Source organism: Phocoena sinus, chromosome 6 (assembly GCF_008692025.1).
Source record: "Phocoena sinus isolate mPhoSin1 chromosome 6, mPhoSin1.pri, whole genome shotgun sequence".
In the NCBI taxonomy this organism is placed as follows: domain Eukaryota; kingdom Metazoa; phylum Chordata; class Mammalia; order Artiodactyla; family Phocoenidae; genus Phocoena; species Phocoena sinus.
In genome coordinates, this window is record NC_045768.1 from 51,054,534 (window position 1) to 51,077,985 (window position 23,452).

Below are 23,452 nucleotides of genomic sequence, written 5' to 3' on the forward strand. Positions count from 1 at the left end.
CAGCAAAACAAACACACACAAAACAAAAAATCCTACCTTACTCACAGGTTTCCACATCTCAGTTGATGGGAACTCCATCCTTTCAGTTTCTCTCTCTCCTTCTCCCCTCGGCCCCAGCCCCGCCTTATGCCCACCTTAAATCTGTCAGCAAAATCTACTGGCTCTACCTTCAAAATATATCTAGAATTTAACCACTTCTCCACGCCTCCACTGTTACCACCCTCGTTCAAGCCACCATTGTCTCTCACCTGGATTGTTGGAAAGCCTCCTAATTGGTCCCGCTGCTTCCTCATAGTCAAGACAGCAAGGGTGTTTCCTTTAAAACCTAAGATAGGTCATGCCACTTCTACGTTCAAACCCCTGCACTGGCTCTCCATCTCTCATAGTCAAAGTCAGTGTCCTTTAATGGCACACGAGACCTTATGCCACCTGTATTAGCAGCAGTTCCCACCCCTGCCCACCTCTCTAAGCCCCTCCAACTATCCTTCCCTTCAATAACTCTGCTCCAGCCACCTTGATTTCCTTGCCATTTCTCACGGTATATATGATGTAATTTACTTATTTATTATGTTTATTGCCAACCCGTCCCTCCACCTCCACCCTGTTAGGATGTAAGCAGAATGTGTGCTCTACAAGGGCGGGAGTTTGTTTTGTACACTGACGTAGCCTAAGAGACTAGCCAATGTGAGGCAGGCGCTCAAATCAAAATTATTTAACAAATGAATTTCCAGTCTGTTAGCAAACTATAAAGAGCCCAGCCATGTGACTAGACTTGGTCCACTAAAAATCTTACTACATTCCTTTCTCTTAAAAACAGTCTGTGCCACTTGTTCACCCACTTACCCATCCATTAATCATCCACTCAATATAAATTCGAGTAACTATAATGTTCTATGCACAGGCATTAGGAACAGAAGTAAAAGACATAGCCTTTGTTTTTACATAGGTTAAAGAAACAAGAAACCACCCAAACACGCATCGGCCTGTTAACTGCCTTTATAGAAGGAAGTCCTGGGTATAACAAGATCCCACAAGAAAGCTATCTAACTCACCAGGGCTGGAGAGGCAGAGGCCATTAGGAAAAGCTCTCCAGAAGCTATGCTCCCTCCGGCTAAGTTTTTAAGGGGTTAGTTAAGGACAAAAGGTTGGTAGGGAGTGCAGAGGAAGAAGGGAGGAAGTGCTGTTCTCAGCAGAGGACACAGCTTGTCAAAGCACAGATAGTACATGGGAGCCTGAAGCTGGGGGAGCCCAGGCAGCTCCGTGTGGCTAGAGTCCCGGGGTTCAGGGGGTATGTGGAGATATGCAGCTTATCATACTGTGCAATTGGACTTAATCCTGAAGTTAAGGGGTAGCTATTAAAGTTGAATTTCAGGTTTGCATTTTAGAAATACTGGTAGCAAGCAGTGTGGTAAAATGGGGCCTTGAGAAAGACCATATATAGATAGGTGTAGAATTTTAACTGAGTTAGAAACCTAGTATAAATTGGTAAAGTAAAGAGTTCCAAGAACTTTAATTCTTGACTCAAAGTAACCTTTGATAATAATGAAAGATAAGTATCATTATTATTTACCATTTTTTAGAAGACTTAAAAGACGAGGCCATTAAGGGAAAGATGGTCGAAGACATTCTTAAACACATACTGATTCAACCCCAAATCCCAAATGAAGTGGAACAAAGAAAAAACATTCATGAAGAAAACCACCATCAGTGTCACTCTCTTGTCAACAGGGGGCTCACAATGGTAGTCCGAGGGCTCACGTGCCAAAAGGAATACCCAATCCATGCATCATCTCCTCACTCCCATCCCTTCCTGAACACCTCGCATTTTTCTTTCCAAAAGACACCAACATTCAACAGCTACTTGTCACTCTGGAGTTCCAGTAACCCTCCGGGCATTGTAACAGTGAAATCATTCTTTGTCCTTAAAGTAAGAGGGAGGGATTGTCTGAATCACAGGAATGGTCACCTCAACCAATTTTATTTTGCGAGGGCACAAAAGATCTTTTTCAATTGTCTTCTTTCACAACCTGCCTTGCTAGCCAAGCCTTAGAGGTCAGTTTGTTTTGGAAGACCATTGTAGGCAATTGGAAAAGAACCAGAACTATCCCTGGCACTGATACAGAACTGAGCTTTCACAGGTAAATAAAAGCTACACATTCTCTGCTTTCTAGTTTCAGTCACACTGCCTAAGAATTTGTTAATGAGTGATTTTCACATCTCCCAAGTGTTTATTCCAAAAGTTCAAAAAGGAGAAATAGAAATCAGGCACAAAGAAATGAGGTATGAGAACCAAATACCTATTTCTCTTTTAGGGCAGCACTTGGAATTTGGAAAGTTGATGCAAAATCAAGGCACAAAACACTTTCGCCAACAGTACCTGTGTGTGTGTGTGTGTGTGTGTGTGTGTGTGTGTGTGTGTGTGTAATTTACAAAGTCTAACCTACCTAAGAAGACCGAGGAGAGGAAAATGAGGGGAAATCTAAAATGGGAGTAAAGCTAAATAAGGCCCCAAGCACACAGAACAAAACTCATAAAGTAGATCAGGTGTGTGTATGTGCAGATGTGCATGTACATTTAGTTGTGCATGCACAGGACTGGAGTATTTGATGTTAGCTGCCTAACCTCTCTTATAAAACTGTTTTCACAAACAAGCTACATATAGAACCAAAAGTCACTTTTTTGGCGGGGGGGGAGGGGGGGGCGCGGTACAGATCTATGTACAAATTTTATTTGCATCCACTTACTATTTCTGTGAGCTTGGGTAAATCACTTAACTTCACTAAGGTTAACTTCCTTATTTTTATTTTTTAATTCAAGTACAGCTGATTTACAATGTGTTAGTTTCAGGTGTACAGCAGTGATTCAGTTATCTCTAACTATCTATCTAACCACATATCTATCTATCTATCTACCTATCTATGCTTTTTCAGATTAATTTCCCTTATAGGTAGAATCAAAAGTCACTTTTGAGGTGATTTAAAAATATTTATTGAACTTCCAAAAATGATACTAACCTTTTGGAACAAATTGTGGCTTTCAATGGTGTGTTTCAAAATATCTAATGCAGGGACATTACACTGTGAAACTTGAAGTTTAAGCACCAATTCTAAAATGCATTCAAAGGCAAGTTTTCCTTTTTGGGTCCTTTTGCTGAACAGTGATTTTCTATGAAGTAAAGGTAAGAAGAATAATAGTTTCTCAAAGATTGCTCAAGTGTTCTGAATTTAAATCTCTAACCTCTGGGGAGAGCTTCTTCTAGAGAAAGAAGGCGAATTTGTTAATTAGGTAATAAAAGATTTTGAATCACTCTTTAAATCCTGCTGTTACTTTTCCTCTAAAAATGATACATTTTTACCTTACAGAGTTTGTTTGGGGCGGGGGGCGGTCAAATGGTTCTTGCTTTTGTTTCCCCAGGAGTGAAAATCTAAGGACAACCAAGGATACTGTATAACTCAAGTACAACAAAGCATATATAACATATACATATATATACATATTTTTTAAAAACAATAATTTAAAATTTGTAGTTTGGGGATTTATTTCGAATAGCAAATCAGTTTTAAAATATGTAAACCATGATATCCTTCTCTACAACTTTAATATTTTTTAACCTATTAGTAAAGAAAACAATCCTGATTGCTTCCTCTAATATGATGATAATGTCTAAAGCCATCATTTTAAGTAAATGTATCGTTTGATTCAAAACAAGTGGCAACCCTAGCAAGCTGGAAAATAGGCTTTATCTCAAAAAACAAAACTAAAAAAGTCTGTTCATAAGGAAAAGGCAAAAAAGACTTAAATTCAAATGGAAAAAAAAATAATAGAAAGTAACAGAGACTTGAGAAAATGTATTTGGTGTTCTCATCTGTTAAATGGGAATAATCATTGCATTTACCTCACAGGGTTGTCATGAGGATTAAATAAACTCATTGCAATCAAAGCATGGAAAATAGTGTCTAGGCCCTTACTGAATACTCAATAAATATTAGTGCTAATTATTATTATTACTATTGGCAATGGCTCATGTTATTAGACCATCTCTTGTTTTTCTACTAGGGAAAGCAAACAGTCTTAAAGGGATCACAATCTTGTGAAAATCCTGGCTGCCGAGCAATGATAGCCTGATTTCACAGAGGAAGTACACTAAAGAAACTGCTCAAGGTTCCCCCAATCCAGAAGTAAGAAGAGGTCATTACTGAGGGAACAGTGTTTCTGATTTGTGAAGGGAAGGCTATCATCTAAAAAGGAGATAAGGCTTGTTCTGCATTTTCCAGAGAGTTGGACTTGAATTAAACGGTGTAAGTTCCAGAGCAAAATGTCTGCTCAGTGTAAGAAAGACTCCAACGTCAAAAACTCTCATCTTATAAAAGGACAGGGTGCCTAGAAGGGTAGAGTATACTGTTACTGAGTGTGAAAGTGGGAGTTTCATCAGTCCTTAGCAAGTCCACACTAGGTGACAATAATGACAGCCACCACCACCACAAGGACAGTAATGACAGTTGATACTAACTGCCCAGCACCGCTGTAAGGACTTTACCTAGAGTGACCCTTACCTCAGCCACCCAGCTCCACAGTCTGTGTTTTTAACCACTACCTCCCAGTTCGGAATCCTGAGCAAGGTACCTAATGTCTCTGTGCCTCCATGATAAGTGAGGACACATAAAATGCGGATAATATGGCACTAATCTCAGAGGGCACTGATGAAGATTAAATGAAACAATACATTTGTTTAGCAGCTAGAAGAGTGCCTGACATGTAGCAAGTACTTTATATATACTTTTTAATATAAAGGTCATATCAACTTTTAAGAAAACCTTTTTACTTGCATGGCAAGGTAGGGAAGGCATAAAGAACTGTCTTGGCTACAGTGAGCAATCTGACTCCAAAAAAATTTTTTTTAAATCAACTAAATGGAACTCAAGGCTTGCTGATTCAGGATTGAGTCTCTGAACACAATGAGACATGAAAAATATGGGCAAAACTGCTAAAGTGAGAGTTCTGCAGTGAGATCAGATTCTCTGTATACTTTGTCATGGATGACTGTCACATAAGACCTTGGACAAAAACGGCCTATTCCATGACCCGCTGCTGACTTCTCTTAGCATCTCCAAGATCTTGGCCAATCACTCAGCTCCACTTTCAGCAGAATACTTATTTGCTTCACACACTTGACTTCACCTAGTTCCCGCTTAACCAATTCCCAAACTTAGGTCAATCCAATCTACTTCTTTTGCACCGGACATCCAATTGCAACCCGTCATCCAATGTGGCCTAATAAAGCTCCTACTCACCCTTGTTACTCCTTTACAGATTGTCACAGAGGCGGCATTAAACCTTTACTTCATTCAAGCTTCCAAATCCACTGCTGCCCCACCCTCAATCATCCTACACTCCTTAAAACTTGGAAAATAGAAGCAATCAGATACAACTTCTTTTCACTTTTCATATACACCTTCCTCCAAACCCCTAAAGTCCAGCAACACAAATCAGTTCAACATTTACTGCTATCTTTGCCTAGCCTTTTCACTCTCCTTCCTGTTGCAAAAGAAAAAAAAAAAATTATAGACAACCTTTCCAGGACCAACTCTTTCTTCTATTCACTGATGCTACTCAGGAAGAATCAGTTACATCATCTTCTTCGGTTTGTTGTTTTGGCAACTATTCCCCCCGATCTCCCATTTCTCTCTTGGATCTTCAGACTTTTTCTACTCATCTAAAAACATGCCAATAAGAAAACAATTCTCAGTCCTGTTTCCCTCATAAGCCTTGACCCTTTCCCCCTTATATGCCAAATATCTAAGAGTGGTCTCTTGCTATACGTATGTAGCCGGCTGAACTGATAAATGTGAACCACTGGAAGGCAATCCCATACAGGTTATTCTTGATTACAATCAATCTTTTAAGTACGCTTAAAGGTTCCGACATCCAGCAGCTGCAGATTTGGTGACCATTAATTATATGTTCCATTTACACTGTGTTTTTGAGAAACATCATAAAGGAAAATATACAACAGAGGTTTGTTATACATGACAAACTGTACCTTAACTCAATGTTGATATGTGCTTTGGGGCTTCTAGCACAACGTTTATAGATTAGCAATACTAATACCTTAAAAAGGTTTTTTTGAGGCTAATTCTTACACGAGCTAAGCCTTTACATTCTATAAAGTAATGACTGAAGCCATGAGCAATAATATAATAATCTAAATTGTCTATATAAACTCTTAGAGCCTTATCTGATTTAAAACTTACCACCTATATAGGAAAATAAAATTATAGAAATAAAAGCTTCTCTATACCTTCAGGGAAAAGGATCTGGTAAAAGCCCATAAAACAGGAGAACAAGATGTACTGAACAAGAAGCAAGCAAGCCAGTGAGGGTGGAGCACAGAAAGTAAGGGGAGGGAGAGGCAAGGGTCAGACTGCACAGGGCCTCCTAGGGCAGAATTAATACATTTTGGTATACCATAAGAACAACAGGAAGCAAATGAAAAGCTTTAAGCTGGGAGATGGAAGGATCAGATCTGCAATTTTAAAAGGATTACTCTAGTTGCTGTATGGAGGATGAACAGGTAGCCAACCAGAATGAGTGTGAAGGGACAAGTGGGAATTAGGAGGCCTAAGAGGGAAATGATGGTAGGCTGGATCCAGGTGGCAGTACAGATGAAAGAAGATAGATTCTGGAAGATAAAATCAATAAGATTTGGTGAATGATTAGATATGAGGGCAAGAAAAGAGAGATGTCAGTGAGATGTTGGTTTCCTGAATTTATATACACATATACATGGAATGCAGAGTAACATCTTGTATAACATATAGCGAATTATTAACAGAAACGACCTATAGGTAGGGAAGATGAATTTTACATAGCAAAAGGCAGACTTTCATTTTTTTTTTTTACTATATAGATATCTGTATTGTTTAAATATTTTTATAAGCAGAAGGTATACATTATTTCATAGTTAAATTCAAATGCAATAAAAAGAAACAGCATTTTCCTGGGTAAAAAGGATAGAAATGGCATTTTAGGGAAAGGAACAATTTAATCAAAGGCACAAACACATGAAAGTACATGGCATATTTAGAGTATCAAGTGGTCTAGTGTTTACAGAGTAAGAAGGGAAGATGTGTAATTGGGACAGGATGAGCAGAGGATTAAACCTGTGTTAGAGTATAGCCAGCTCATGAAGGACCTTATCATATGTCAAGTTAAAGAAAGCATTCTCTAAACTATAGAAAATGGAGAAGCATATAAAGATTTTAAGCAGGAGGATGACAAACTCAAGTTTATATTTTAGAAAGATCACTTTAGAGGCAGTGTGAAGACTGGGCCAAAAGGGAAGGTAAGAAAATAGGCTGCGAGATCACTTACGCCGGAACTTAAGCTAAATCAGGGCAACAGAAATAGAGAAGGGGAGACACAAGATTCACTTCACAAGTAGACAGGACTTGGTGATTGAGCTGGATGTGACACACAGAGAAAAGGGCAAGTCAAAGATGCTTCCCATGGTTTTAAGAAATTACATAGGATGACATCAATTTAGGTAATACAAGAACAAGTTAAATGAAGAGATAATAAATTTTGTTTTGAAGGTGCTGAGGTTAAAGTACCTCTGGAAGCAGGTCAAAGTGCCCAACAGGAAGTTGGACATACACGTTTGAATTTGAGGAACAAGGTCAGAACTGGAGCACATTAACCCTTTTACCCAGAATAGAGAATTTTAAGCCTGTGGACACGATCTTACCCTCGATGTAATGCACTGAATTCTTAAGGCAACTGCCAAAAGGTGACCAGTTCCATTTATTCTCATAGTTGTAAAAATTCCACGTAATTGTTAAAGTCTCTGTAGGCAATAACTTAAAGTGAGGCGGAACATTTTGTCTTGGTTTCTTGGTCTCTCTTTTTTTCCCCTTCCCCTTTTGTTTGCCATTCTTTCTATCTACCTACTTATCTAGTTAAGGAAGATACAGGAAATATAAGGAAGTATAATATAAAAAAATTTGTTATTAAATATTTTCATACTTTGTCTTAATTGTAAAAGGCAAAGAAAAGAACATTTCACAATTCTACCTTTAACAAAACCTAAGTTAAATAATGATTTACCTAGGTGACTCTCCCCTGATTTCCTCTGGCAAGTCACTGCCCCTTAATTAAACGACATCCCCCAGGCAGTCACGTCCAGCTGCAGCTTTAACCACAGAGGTTCCTGAAACAATTCCACGGTCCTTTTGTTGCTTACTGTCAGAAGTTTGAGTCACACTGTACCTTTGTCTAACCGATGATGCCCTAGTTTCTTGGGAGGTGGAGAGGAAGGACCTGTTGGCAAGGAAACAGCTGCTTCCTTCCTGAGCCAGGGAAAACCAAGAAGGTGACAGATGGGCAGAGCATAAAAGCAGCCAAAAGTTGCGCTGGTTCCTTGTTGGCAAGGATTTTCACTGAGGCACGATTGGGTATTTTAAAGCATATTAATGACTGAGAGAGTTTCATCTGCCTGGGTGCTCTGCTGAAGTTCAACAGGGCTTCCCACACATCTTCTACAATGGAAAAACTTTTAAATTTGCAGTGGTACAAAGAACCTGGCCTCAGCCTATGTACAGTGGTCTAAGACTGCAAGGCACTGTCCCATTTCACTTTAGGATTATGCCCAAAAGAATGCACTTTCTGGTTAAAAAAAAAAAAATTCTGTATAGTAGTTATATTTGTACAACTTATTAGAATTACTATTAAAATTTCATTAGAAAATGTTTTTTAAATATGTTTACTTTTATATATTTAATTTTAAAAGATTTGTTGCAAACTTTTATATTCTGCTCTTTTATCACCATCCCCCATCCACTTTTGTACCCAGAAACTTAAATATTCAAGGATTCCTGGGTAAAACAGACAATCACTGGATGGATAAAACTAACATTTTAAAAATACCTGTACATAGGTAAGTTATTGTTCTTCATCAATAGAAATTAGCAATCACTGAAAATAACATTAAAAACTAGTGTGGGCATGAAGTATGGAATTTTAAAACATCAGTTTACTATGCTGATTAATTCAACATTTATATTTGCATCAGAACTTAATAACCGCATAAATAAATAGAGCTCTCAGTTATTTTAAAAAATCAAGGGATAACATATGTATTTAGACATATTAGCAGCGTAAAGATGTATGCTTCAACACACTTATTGGGAAAACGTCTGAAAATATTACTACACTGAATTCACGGGCACCCGCAGGAATCTGACATAAAAGTTCTCTAGAATAACAACATTTCAGGAAATTCCAAAAAAGAAAAGGGTAAAATAGGAAATAGCCTCAAATTAATCGACAAAGTTCAGTGCTTGTTCCAACTTCATTTTTCTCTCCATTGCAAAAACAAAAACAAAACCGAGTCTCAGGATGGGTGGGTGAATCACTTAGATGAAAGTTCATCTACTGGAATAAATGGAGAGGCCGCTTGGGCAGGTGACACAGGAGAGTCGGTGGTAGTGCTGACTTTCGCTGGTGAATTACAAGAAGATCCGGCACTGCTGCTGTTTCCATCAAGGGTATCGGAAGATACACACACACCAGGATCTGACAGCTGTGCAACGTCAGAAGAAAGCATGTTGGTGATGCCCTGGAAAAATCTCTTTGGCTGGTATTCAGTTTCCATTTCACATTTTCTTTTCAATGGTCCAAGAACACTTGGTCTAATGCAATTAATTGGACTCTGGCTTCTCCGGGTAGTAAATCGGGTCGTTGGGCTGGGAATAGGGCTTGGAGGCAATCCATTGCTACTCACAAAACTTTGCAAGGATGGTGAAAAACACTGCTTCCCAATTCCCCGGGTGGGTGACGGTGCTGGCGACACCGGAATGAAATCGATGCGTTTCGGGGAGGCGGATTTCTCCACGTCGTTGTCACTCAGGCTGAAACTTTCCTCCCAGGAGTGGCTTATCTGCATTGCGTTCTGCACCTCGCGCTCGTGGACGGTCTCTCGATTGATCAGGTCCATGCCCTCCTCCTGTTTGATCTGGTGCAAGCGGCTGCTGTGCATGCGGACGGGGGAGGCCGGTAGTAGCAGGCCGTGGCGGTTCGGGAACGTTGTGCTGTTTCGCCTGGCGCTCGGCGCCTCGGCCTGGAACACCGGCGAAGTGTCACTGAGGCCGTGGATCAGGGGGGCGCTGTTAGACCTCCTGAGGCCCCCGCCGCCACCGCCGCCGCCGCTGCCGCTGCCGCCGCCCTCCGCCGGGCTCCCAACCGTGCCTGGAGGCAGCTCCAGGTCCAGCTCCATCTTCTCCTGAGCCATGTCGCGGGCAGGGAGGCGGGGGCGGTGCTCAAAGACCTAGGATTCCCATTCCCCGCAGTCCAGGGCCGCTGCCGCCGCCACCGCCACCGAGAATCTGTCAGCGGGCTCGTCCCTCTGCGCATGCGTGCCCCTTGGCGCAGGCGCCCTGCACTGTCTCTCTTCGCGGCGCCCGCTTAACGCAGAATAGCTGCGTCCCAGCCCTAGGGGGAGGGGGGGAGGAGTGGTTGGGCCGCCAGTCAGTACGTTCCTTCCGCTGATATCTGTGAGCGCAGACCTGCTTTAACGCATATTAATAAGGTTACCACCATATTCAGGAGTATATATTTATAAAATTAGAGCTCTGAAAGAGAGGTCCTTGGCGATGTGGGGCTGTATGATTACGAGTGGAGTTCGTCCTAACCAGAGAGGCCTTCCCTGAGCAAGGGACCATCTCCTGAGATCCCAAGAAACAGGCCAAAAGGATGGGGTGTAGAACTGCCTGGGAAGCGGGAAGCGAGGGCTGCCAGCTGGGTGGCTGGCGGGAACCAGGAAAGGAGGGAGGGAGTGTGGCCTGGAGTGGAGAGTAAGCTGGCGGGACGTGAGGTGGTAGACCTTTATCCTGAGAACAGTGAAAACTCGGAAGGTTTTCCAGCCATGGGTATAATGGCGACTGAAAAGGTCCATGGCTGCAGTCCGGGGAATAACGTTACTGGGAGATTAGAACCTACAGAAAAAGACCAGAGAGGAGGCAATCCTCGGGGCCAGAGATGATGGTAATTTGCAGTAAGGTGGTACTGTAGGAGAGCAGTTGGAGAGAATGGGAAAATCTGGGAACTCGGTCAAAGAGGGAAAAAAACCAACCTGTATTACTATTGTTTTATTTAGAATCATATTTCCAGCACAGGCATATGTGCCCAATCATGTTCATTTAGAATGAGGAATTTAATGAGGGGAAAACCAATAGGTCCTCGAACTTTAAAAATAAAAACACAATACTTGGCTCATGTAAGTAACATAAACTTTCATATCATTAAAAATCGGTTTATATTTATTCTTTAGTGTCTTCAGTCAGATTTTTTCGCACATAACCAACTGTGTGCCAGGCAATGTGGTAGGAATTAGGCCCTAATGTGGAGACATTTAATTTCTATTTGGGGGGGAAGAGATAAATATATGGGCTATTTTTCAGATAGTGGTAAGCCTTAGGAAAAAATAAAATTGGGTGGTGTGATAGAGCACTACTGGTAGAAGGGAGGGGGCAATTACATAGAGCTGGGATCTAAATGACGAGAACCAAGTCCTGCGGACATCTGGGGGATGAATATTCCAACCATAGAGACTAGCAGGTGCAAAGGCCCAAGGCAAACGTAAGTATGGTGAGCTGGCAAGAAAAGAAAAAAGGGCCGTGCCGCTGAAGCATAAGGGGGGGAGTGGTATGAGGGGGTAAAAGAGTTTGGCTTTTATTCTAAGTATGATGAAAAGCCACTGGGGAATTTTAAGCAGGAGAGTGATATTATCTGGTTTATGTTTTAGATATCACTTTGGCTCTGTGGAAAACAGGCTGAAAGAGGGCAGGAGTGGAGACAAAGATGGATTAGGAACCATGGCAACAGTACAGACAAGAGATTACTGGACTAGGGTTGTATCAATGGCGATGGGGGAGAAGTAGATGGATTCAGGATACGTTTTGGAAGTAGAACCTACAGGATGGGCAGATGATTAGATTTAGATGGTGAAAGAAATAGATAATTCAAAGGCAACTCACAGGAGTTTTACTTAAACTGGGTAGATGGCAGTATCATTTACTGAGATAGGGAAAGAGTGTATTTAGAGGAGTAGAAATTAAGAGTTCTGTTTTGCTTGATTTGAGTTGGAAGTGTCTATTAGATATCCATGTGCCTAGGTGAACTGAAAGAGAGCTTAGTGATTTTTGTTTGGCCTACTTTTTGCAGTTGAAGAAAGTAAGATCCAGAGAGGCCGGCACAGTCAGCATCACATAGCTTGTTTAGTAGTGGGAACCAGTACTAGAATCCAGTATGAGAATCCTAATCCATGCCCTCTCCACTGTCTCTCAAACAGCTTTTAATTTGAAGTTCCCATAGAATACAGATCCTGGTAATGAAAGAATGTTGATTATTCATACCTCTAATTATAGAAACTGATTTAAATTTTCCAAGTGCCACACACTATTCAAGGTGCATCATATGTAGAATCTCATTTAATCCTCACACTAACCCTAGGAAGTAAGTAGCATTGTTCCAGTTTGCAGGGGAAACTGAGATGCAGGGATTCAGTAATGTGCCCAGGATGACAGGAAGCGGTGGGACCTCGCCCTTCGGGCTCCAGAGCGTGGGCACGATGGTGCCTCCTCCACGTGCAGTAACATTTCAGACTAGGACAAACCACTTCCAGATTGTTTACACCTTCGTGAGTGCAATGGTATTTGAGACAAAATTTGAAGGACAGGTAGGATTTTAATAGATGATATTTTATATAGAATTGGAAGCATGAGTATGAAATAGCAAATTTGCTAATACATAAAGTACATGGAGACGAATAGGTAATGGGAAAAAGTTGGATATTAAAGTTGGAGTCAGAGAATTGGAGCTCTGAATGCCAAACAAAAGTGCCTGTATTTAACGTGTGGGGCAATAGGAAGCCGTTGACAAGAGGAATGACACAATGAGAGTTATGCTTTAGGGCCTGCCAGGTGGATGGATCTTAGACAGAGGGAAGTGGAAGAAGGAAGGTGGAAAGAACCAACATTTTCTAATTGCCCAATGCTGCCAGGCCCTTTAAACACTACAGTTCCACTTAATTCTCATTGTAATCCTATAAAGCAGATACTGTTATGCTCATTTGCTGCTTTCCCCATGAAACAACGGACAAAGGATTAATCCCCAAAATATACAAACAGCTCATGGAGCTCAAATTCAAAAAAACAAACAATTCAATTAAAAAATGGGTGGAAGACCTAAATGGACATTTCACCGAAGAAGACATACATATGGCCAAGAGATGAAAGATGAAAAGATGCTCAACATCACTAATTATTAGAGAAATGCAAATCAAAACTACAATGAGGTATCACCTCACACCGGTCAGAATGCCCATTATCAAGAAATCTAGAGCCTATAAATGCTGGAAAGGGTGGGATGAAAAAGGAACCCTCCTGCACTGTTGGTGGGAATGTAAATTGATACAGCCACTATGGAGAACAGTATGGAGGTTCCTTCAAAAACTAAAAATAGGGCTTCCCTGGTGGCGCAGTGGTTGAGAGTCCGCCCGCCGATGCAGGGGACACGGGTTCGTGCCCCGGTCCGGGAAGATCCCACGTGCCGTGGAGCGGCTGGGCCCATGAGCCATGGCCAATGAACCTGCGTGTCCAGAGCCTGTGCTCTGCAACTGGAGAGGCCACAACAGTGAGAGGCCCGCATACTGCAAAAAACAAAACAAAACTAAAAATAGAACTACCATATGACCCAGGAATTCCACTACTGGGCATATACCCTGAGAAAACCATAATTCAAAAAGAGTCACGTACCACAATGTTCACTGCAGCACTATTTACAATTGCCAGGACATGGAACCAACCTAAATGTCCATTGACAGTTGAATGGATAAAGAAGATGTGGCGCATATACACAATGGAATATTACTCAGCCCTAAAAAGAAACGAAATTGAGTTATCTGTAGTGAGGTGGAGGGACCTAGAGTCTGTCATACAGAGTGAAGTAAGTCAGAAAGAGAAAAACAAATACCGTATGCTAACACATATATATGGCATCTAAAAAAAAGAAAAAATGGTACTGATGAACCTAGGGGCAGGAATAAAGATGTAGACATAGCGGACGGACTTGAGGACACGGGGGTGAGGGGTGGGGAGGAGGAATCTGGGGCAAAGTGAGAGAGTAGCATCAACATATACACACTACCGAATATAAAATAGCTAGCTAGTGGGAAGCAGCAGTATAGCAGAGGGAGATGAGCTCGGTGCTTTGCAATGACCTAGAGAGGTGGGATGGGGAGGGTAGGAGGGAGGCTCAGCAGGGAGGGGATGTGGGGATGTTTGTGTGCATGAGGCTGATTCACTTTGTTGTACGACAGAGACTAACACAGTATTGGAAGCAATTATACTCCAGTAAAGATCTATTAAAAAAAATAAAGATGGAGAATTTGATGGCTAACTCTGAGATGAAAAGAGGGTCTAAACTAAAGTTGGGAATGGCAGAAAAAGGAGATGGATGTGGAGACCGGAAGGTAACAACCCAGAACCTGACTGCGTGGCTGTACGGAGGATAAACAGAGAGGAGTCACAAACAACTTAAGTTCAAGCATGAGCAGCTGAAAGAATGGTACAACAGTACTGAATAAAAACAGGAGAGAGAGGAAGAGCTTCCGGAAGAAAATCAATATTAGATGAATAGGAAAAAAGTATTAACTATAGAGCTTACTTTATAATATCCATAGCATATTGCTAATTTGCATATTACTAAATTATTTCTATCAATAGTGTGCCTCAAATGTGCCAACATTGTTCGTCCATGTCTGGATAAACACAATAATTATCTTTACTAATAAAGCACAGAGATGGTGATAACTACAAAATCAAACATACACCTATTAGAGATCTTCACTTGTTTCCCTGTTTCTACCCTTGTCTCTACAGTCAATTCTCCACCCTATGTTCAAGGTCATCCTTAAAAATAAGACCTGAAGAGTCACTTCCCTATTCAAAACTCTTTGGTGGATTCCCACTGGGGGGGGGGGGGGGGTGCGGGGAAGCCGAGGTCATTACAATGACCTATAGAGCTCTATCTGGGTCCCTGCCATCCCTCTGCCTACCCACCCAGTCACTGCCTTCCTCCAACTGCAGAGGCCTCCTTGCTATGCTTCGGCATGCTCCCCCACCACCCAGCTTACTCTTCTTCCAGTGGACATCAAATTGTTCCATCCCTTCAGCTCTCTGCGCGAATGACCTTTCCTTGTAAAAAGCAACAACAGTTCCCAATACCAAGTCTACACCCCCGTCCCCCTCACTGTTTTCATTTTCCTCCAGAGCACCACATGACAATATGTATACACTGTTTTCTTGCCTCATCCTCAAGAAGGCAAACTCCATGAGGGCAAGGCCTTTGCTCTGTTCCTTGCCATAGGCCTAGTATCTAGAACAGGGCCTGGCACATAGCACTCAGTAAGCAGTTGTTGAGTCACAGTGCAAGTGAATGATGAATGAATGAATGGACTAATGTAGCTCTGTCCAAAAGGGAAGAGAACTCTGGTATTTGAAAGTCCAGAAAAGCCTAATAGGCTTTTCTAGACTGATTCTAAGTGCTCCTTACTTTGACAATTCCTTTTCTCGTATCAAGAATATCATTATTAGTTACAGGGCCCTCCAGCCCATGCAGGTAGGCTACCCGAACAAACCATTATGTGAACCAAGACGTTGAAGTCCTAAGTTTCCATTCTTTTTAAACCATCTGCTTATACACACTTGACAGAGTTAAAATGCTCAGGGCTGAGGATTCTAAGCAGTATTTAATATATTGAGTTACTGCTTCGTCTCAAAGGTATAAAAGATAAATGAAAGAAAAGAGCAACCATAAGATGCAATTCAGCCTGTTGCAAAAATAATACCAGAGGCAGGTCTAGATCTTCCCTAAGTCAATTCACCCTTCTGGTTTCACTCCGGGTATGAATTAAATACCACACTTAGGAGTAAGTCATAAAATCAAGCATCTACTCATTAAACTTTATTGTGATTAATATTTTATTTTTTCAAACTAACAGGTAGTTTCCTTTTAATTCCTAGGAGCAATTTTTTTTTAACTCAACATTTTATTTTTGAGATTCAACATAATGTTGCTGTATAGTATTCTACCCTTTAAATGTACCACAATTTATTTATCCATTCAAACAGTAGTGGAAGTTTGCACCGTTTACAGTTTGGGGCTACAGCAAATAGGAGTTCTATAAACATCTAGGAGCAATTTTTGACTATTAAACCCCCAAGCATATAAAAAGGCAGATATCCACCTCTGAATCCATACTGAATGAATGTGAAATATAAAAATATGTGTACAGGTATAATCTGAGATGAGCTGGAAAATGTCTCCATATCCCACATTAATTAATATCACCTATCTAGAATAAAAATATTGCAGAGGAAAAGTGTACTTTCAAAGCGTAGGAGCTCAGGAGTGTTAACTGGTACAACAACTTAGGGAAAATGTTTGGCAGTACATCATACTACCTACTAAAAGAAAATATATGCATGTTCTATGATTAAGAAATTCCACTTTGGGGTATATATCCAAGAGAAATGAGTACTTATGTCTACTGAAAGCCATGTACAAGAATGTTCCTTGCATTATTATCCATAATAGCCCCAAACTGGAAACAACCCAAATGTCCATGAACAGAACAGTCAAAAGGGTGAACACATTATACAATGGAATTCTTTACTCAACAAGATGGATGAGTTACAGTACAATGTTGAATGAAAGAAATCAAACACCTAAGAGTGCATACTCTTTGACTACCTCGTTATGTGGTTCGAGAACAGCCAAAAGCAATCGATGGAGGTAGCAGCCAAAACAGTGGTTACCCTTGGGACTACTAACTGGGAGGGACACAAGGAAATGTTCCATATCCTGTTCTGGGTGCTGTTGACACAGGCATCAACATATGTAAAAAATTATTAAATAAGTACTTAACATGTATATTGCATATCAAGTTTGTCCTCAAAATGTTATCGATACAGAGAAAAACAGAATGGGAACTTGGAATGTAAATGGAGGACAAAACAATAAGAATGTACTTTAGTTGGGATGAAGATATTTTGTTCAAACGCTAACCACGAGTCTAACTCTAAACTCGAACGCTAAGCTTCCAAATCTCTCCGACACACATTATCAGGGGAAGAATAGCTAGTTGGCCTTGACAGGACAAAGCAAGCAGACAGAAACACACACATACGCCCTTCAAGCTGCCTTTCACTGGGGCCCTAAACACCAATAGACTCCAGGAGCCTCACACAAACACTGGACACTTGTCTGAGGCCAGTTACAGATCACCAACAGAACGATCCGTTCTCCTTGGCCCTGTTCCCAAAGAGCCCTCAAAGTTACTTATTTCTATGAAGGCATGAAAGAGGAAATGAAGCCCATTTCATAGCCTTTGACTTTCTCAACTGCAATCCGTGTGTTCTGTTCAAGTCGGCTCTGCAGTATCCTCCGAGCATAATTCATGAAATGAAACAGAGTTAAAGTAACGCCAGAGGAGCTCAGCGGGGCCTGTTGTTACATATGGAAGGAATGAGAATTGTGTTTGAGGACGCGACTTTGGCCGCAGGGGACTTACTTTGTTATCATAATGAAAGAAAAATAGTAGATGATCTCAGAAACGGTTATCAACCATTTACTGTACACTTACTGAGAGCCAGTAAGTACAGAGACTCTTCCTAGCATCTACCCTCGAGGTTGCTTAATCTAATCCTTAAAACTTTAAAGCAGCAGCAAGGATTAGAAGATCAAAGCACAAAGCTTACTAAGGGGCTTTTGACCCGCTCATCTTTCATCTTCGGTAACTGCTAAAAGCCATCACGCCACTTGCATGGAGCTACAGTCTTTAGAGGGAAGAAGTAAAAAGGCAGAAAGGGGGCCTCAAAGGCCTGATAGAGGAGCCTTAAACAGCCTAGGTCCTCACCAAAGTTCAAGCAAACAAATATATGTGAATTGTAGTTATGTTGTTCAATTTTTTTTCAAGGGAGAAGATCAGGGAAGGTATTAAAAATAGCCATCCAGCCCCCACTCTCTACTTTAAGTCCTTGGACTAAAGTAGAACAATGAGTTGGTATCATTTTTTGATCCTCGCCAATTGTATACATTTTAGGCAGTACCCATTTTTTAGTGCCTTCTCTTTGGCATTAAACTTCTCCTAGGCCATAAACCAAGGTTATGATTGTTGTCCTTTACTGTTTTCATGTTTCTCTCTACCTGTCTGCTATCTTTCCCTTAAAAGATTAACCCATCTGGCAAGCAAGAAAAAAGAACTGATGTCTTTACGGATAATGTATAAAGTTAACTTTGAAACATGCAAAAGCTGCAAATCTAGTTGGATTATATACTTGGGTCTTCCAGTTGGATGTCTGGGAAACTTCTAAAAGGGCTCAACGTATTAGTGCCAGTAGGACTATAGCAAGAAAAAAAAAAAGGTACCAAACCTGGAGTCAGACAATCATACTTCCAGCACAGTGACCTTGGACAAGTCTGTCAACTTCTCTGGGCTTGCTTTTCTCATTTATGAAGTGGGGACACAACCTCTTTGTTGTAAAGATCAAACGAGCTATGTCCGTAACAGGCCTTGCAAATGGTAAAGGCCCTATACAAACAGGCTTCTCTCAATGAAAATACTTAGTGCTATGATCGCAAAATGACCCTGCCTACTCTTCCCCTACTCTCATCAAAAAGCTTCCTTTGTTTTCTTGCTTTTAGTTTGATTCTGTGAAATAAAATTCTCTCCCCGCCTTCTTCCCTAAGACAATTAGTAATTTTTAGAGACACACAGTTTCTGTGGTCTAAGAAGTATGAACTGAAAAGTTCATGTGCAATCAGGTGGACAATTTCTAAGAAGGAGAAATAAGAAAAAACACATTTCTAAGAATTTCACTCTCTGAGTCTGCCTGAGAAGAGATGGACCCCACAGGGTGGAGAGGCCATCAGGAACTAAAAATGTGGCTAGATCAGTGAATCCTATTCCCCGCAGCAAGTCATTTGTCTGTCCCCAACAGCAGCAGCTACCCTCCCTGATCGCGCTGAACTTTTCAACTGGGACTAATCCCAGAGGCTTATTCTCATTTATTCATTTTAAACCCTGTTTTGAATTCTGCTGTCGTGCTACTGTCTTTCCTGGCATATAACGAACTGCGCAGACACACATTTGGCTGAGCCTGATAAACAAGATGAACCCAGCCACTCTCAGACAAAATCGGAAGAGGAAAGGGGAAGAGACCAGAAAAAGATTCAAGAAGTTTCAAGAGATGCATTCCTCGAGATGCACACCCTTCTCTCCAGGTAGCTGACTCCTTGTAGGTATGTTTTGAAGATCACGTCAAACGATCTTAAGAAGTTTGAAGCTGCTGCCCCAGACCTAAAGATTCATAAACTACATGCTTTAGGGAAATGTTTTTGGCTTTAGAGGATGACAGCTGCATAGCCAAGAGTCACCTAACCTCTAAGACGCTTGAAGAAAGTGGATTCTATGACTGAGAGAGAGGGCAGTTTCTAATGTGTTCTTTTCCTTTCACCCAGCTATACTTTAAGCTAATATGTATTGTGGAGGGGTGCTCTATTTCCTCCTACCTCATACTTACTAATGTATAAACTGAATGCAACCGTAATTCAGCATCTGTATGCCTTTTCCACCTGCAGCTCAACTTGTTGGTAGGAAATGAAGGTTTACCACCCATGGAGTTCTATCATCTGAAAGTTCCACTTATTAGGAAGTGGTACAGTTTTTTCTTCTTCACTCTCCATTTGAAAACTCAAAGTCTAAAAGAGGAGACTTCTTCAGCCCTTATGGTTGTGACACTTTTACCAGACAATGTCGTCATCATTATCACCATCACCATACAATAGTAGCTTACATTTACTGAGGGCATATGTGCCAGGTACCCTTCTAAGTACTGTGTGCATATGAACTCATTTAATCCCTACACCATTTCTAGGATTATGACCCTCATTTTATAGATGAGGGAAAGGAGGAACAGAGAGGTTAACGTAGGGGCCTGAGATGACATAACCAGTTAAGGGGTAGAGGAATTTAAGCCCAGGGGTCTGGCTTTCAGAGGCTCACAGCTCATGTAACACAAGTGGATTCCTCAAACCTGCCATGTTCATGGCGCTCCAGGCTATTTTGAAAGAATGATGGTGGACTTGACATGTACAGGATAATCATTCTGCTTATCAGACAGACAGATGAGGGATCCATGTAACTGCATGGGCTTACAGACACTAGCGAGGTTACAAAATTCAGCAATTAATAAATGCCCTACTTGCCCCAAAGCAGTCCCAAAAACGAATGCAAAGTGTTAGAACCACAGAATGTCAGCTCTGAAAGGACCTTTAGAAATCACCTACACTAACCTTTATCAGCAAGGAATTAGGTTCAGAGAGAGCCAGTGATTTCTTCAAGGTCAAAAAGGCATCCAGCACAGAGGCAAGACCTTTTATTTAAGTCATAGAAATTGCTTCCTCATGTTTGCTCTCTGGGGTTCCCCTTTCACTTTCACCTCTTTCTCTAAACAACAGCATCCACTTCCATGGTTTCAACTATGACCAATGTGCTGACGTCTCTCAGATTCATGTCCCTAAGTAGGGCTGACCTATCTCTAGACTGTAATATATAACTACCTACTAGACAATTCCACTCTACTTTTCACAGGTCCTTCAAACTTGTCTGTGAACAAGCTCACTTCTCCCTACCCCAGATCCACTCTTCTCTTGAGAATGAATTACACAATAATCTCTCCAGACAGCCACAGCAAAACTGCACAGATTCTAGATCTCTCCACCCCTTCATGTCTTCCATCTAAACCATCACTAAATCTCTTCAGTTTTACTCGCTTAACATCTGATAGCCTCCCCTTTCTTTCTGGCCTCTATTACTAAAGCATTCTGTCTGCCCCCAACTACAACAGCTACAATGAGTCTTGGGCATGTGAGGATGGCTCCAATCCTATCCAATTTGCATAAGTTTGCTGCCAGGATGAATTTTCTGAAATAATCTCATCACAAGAGCAGACAGACAGGCTACAGAGAGGGAGACAGGCTGAAAAGAAGGAAGGAGGGTGCGAGGGAGGAAGGAAGAGGCTAACCCTAATATCTGCCCAAATTGCTCTAAAGCTCTACTGCCTTTGAATGGAAAGTACTACAACACAGTATTTAAGAAATCATGCTCTGAAGTCAGAGAATCTGGGTTTAAATCTTGACTGTGTAACTTACACAGGCGTGGCTTGGGGGTCAAGTTACTTCCCCTCCTTGAGACTCAGTTTCCTCATCGAAAAATGAGGATAATAGTCCCTCTATCAAATGACTGTTGTGAACATTAATTGAGGTAATACGCACGAAACTCTTAGAACACAGCCAGACATGAGATTTCTCAAAACAGATCCTAGAACCATAACCAGTACATCTTATTTAACCAGACTGTTGCCTCACTTCTCTTTCCTAGGCACCAACCACCTAGCCAGCTCTTCCTGCAATATGTATTGAGTGCCGCATCTACATGCAGTTCAGTTTGGAGACTGAACAAATACTGGGGACAAAGCTTCTCTGCTAGAACTCTGAGATTTCAAAATCCTTCAAACCACAAAACACTCAAAATCTGTTACAATGAAGGCTCTGTAGCAGGTATTATAAAGATGAAAAAGACCCCAGGGAAGTTGAGAATCCAGGAAGGAGGTAAGCAGCACGTTATTAACCATACAATAAGCTAGTTCTCATATCCTCAGCCTCAAGTGAGCATCAGGACCACCTGCGGAATTTTTAAAACAAACACAACAGAGCCCCAGTACAGAGATTCTCACTCAATAGGCCCGGGACCTGGTATTGCCGTTTTTATTTAAAAAAAATATTCTCCAAGTGAATCTGACGTACTCCGAAGGTTGGAAACTCCTGGAATGAAAAGCATCTCTACTGCTCACAAGTACTTATTAAAATATTAACATTTTAGAAGAGCCTGTGCTCCGCAACGAGAGGCCACGATAGTGAGAGGCCCGCGTACCGCAAATGAAGAGTGGCCCCCACTTGCCGCAACTGGGGAAAGCCCTCGCACAGAAACGAAGACCCAACACAGCAAAAATAAATCAAAATAAATAAACTCCTACCCCCAACACCTAAAAAAAATATATATATATTAACATTTTAGAAGATGAGGAGATTGCTTTCAGCTGATTGAGGGGAATAACAGAAAGTCTATGAAGAATTCTTGCAAACAGGATCCCCAGGGAGTCTGTTCTAACCTGCCCAATTTGGAGCATGAGACGCCATCTTCCAATAATAACACTAGCTGAGTGAAACCTTCATGAGAGAATTTTTGTTTTTCTGTTATCTGGACTCCTTCCTATCCCTGTTTTGACCTGGAGAGGACAGGACCTCAGCAAGATGGCCAAAGGCTGAGAAAGAGGCTTTTTGCCTGCAGCAGGCCTTACCGAAGGAGGGGAGAAGAGCTGAAATGAAGTTGGAGGCTCTGTCAATCACATTGGAGATACCAGCAGCAAACCGTGATTTAAAATGACACTTGTCGGGCTTCCCTGGTGGCGCAGTGGTTGGGAGTCCGCCTGTCGATGCAGGGGACACGGGTTCGTGCCCCGGTCCGGGAAGATCCCACATGCCGCGGAGCGGCTGGGCCCGTGAGCCATGGCCGCTGAGCCTGCGCGTCCGGAGCCTGTTTTCCGCAACGCAACGGGAGAGGCCACAACAGTGAGAGGCCCGCGTACCGCAAAAAAAAATAAATAAATAAAATAAAATGACACTTGTCAAATGTGGCAGAAATGCTCAAGGATTTGGTTTTGTTTGCAGGGAGGGAGGAGGATGTCTGGGAGATACCTGGGGATCTTAGGGAGAGGCAGAGGGAGGGAGATAGAAACAGAGGGAGGGAGTGTGCAGGAGTTGGGAGGAGCTGCACCTTAGGTGGGTGATAAGAAACTGGAGGAAGCCAGTAGACTATGCTCTGAAAAATGTGGTTGATTCAAACTGAGAAAACATTTTTCAAGTTCTGACGGGGTGCCAGGTGCTTCCGCATAGACTCAGAGGAAAGCAAGCAATAAAACATCACCATGACGGGTCATGGAAGGGTTCTTAAGGACAGGATTTTCTTAAACTTTTTTTCTTTCCCGAGAAGTGACTAGTGGTAAGAGAAATACTAATGATAGGAAAGGAAAGATAATTGGGACAGAAAGTCGTGGAGTGAGTGGAGGAAATGGAATTGGGGGCACAAGCAACAGGTTATAAATATTTATTTAAAGTCTATAAAAATAACCTTTAGCTTTAGAGAAGTCAAATCTGGGGGAATTACATCACTCTTTTCTTCAACAATAGCTAGTTACAGTTTCAGAGGGCTGCTTACATTTGATCTACTCCATCACTGACAACATGAAAACTTCCACTTTTCTTTAGCAAAAATGAA

The 23,452-nt window shown here is 41.5% G+C and overlaps 2 protein-coding genes across 4 annotated transcripts in view; both read right to left on the reverse strand.

The window, feature by feature from the left end:
- PIP5K1B (phosphatidylinositol-4-phosphate 5-kinase type 1 beta) overlaps nucleotides 1-23,452 on the reverse strand; it is a 324,986-nt gene that overhangs the window by 243,024 nt on the left and 58,510 nt on the right. The window contains exon 1 of one of the 3 annotated variants that reach the window (XM_032635393.1): nucleotides 22,476-22,590. The exons of the other annotated variants lie outside the window; for them this stretch is intronic. The gene's annotated coding sequence lies outside the window, so the exon portion shown is untranslated. Of the gene's footprint in view, nucleotides 1-22,475; nucleotides 22,591-23,452 lie in introns of those variants that run through there. 3 annotated transcript variants of the gene reach the window in all.
- Nucleotides 7,783-23,452, reverse strand: part of FAM122A (family with sequence similarity 122A) — a 73,740-nt gene continuing 58,070 nt past the window's right edge. Inside the window, exon 2 of the mRNA XM_032635396.1 lies at nucleotides 7,783-10,485. Within this exon, the coding sequence (XP_032491287.1) occupies nucleotides 9,407-10,285 (879 nt within the window). The 5' untranslated portion in view covers nucleotides 10,286-10,485 and the 3' untranslated portion in view covers nucleotides 7,783-9,406. The remainder of the gene's footprint in view (nucleotides 10,486-23,452) is intronic.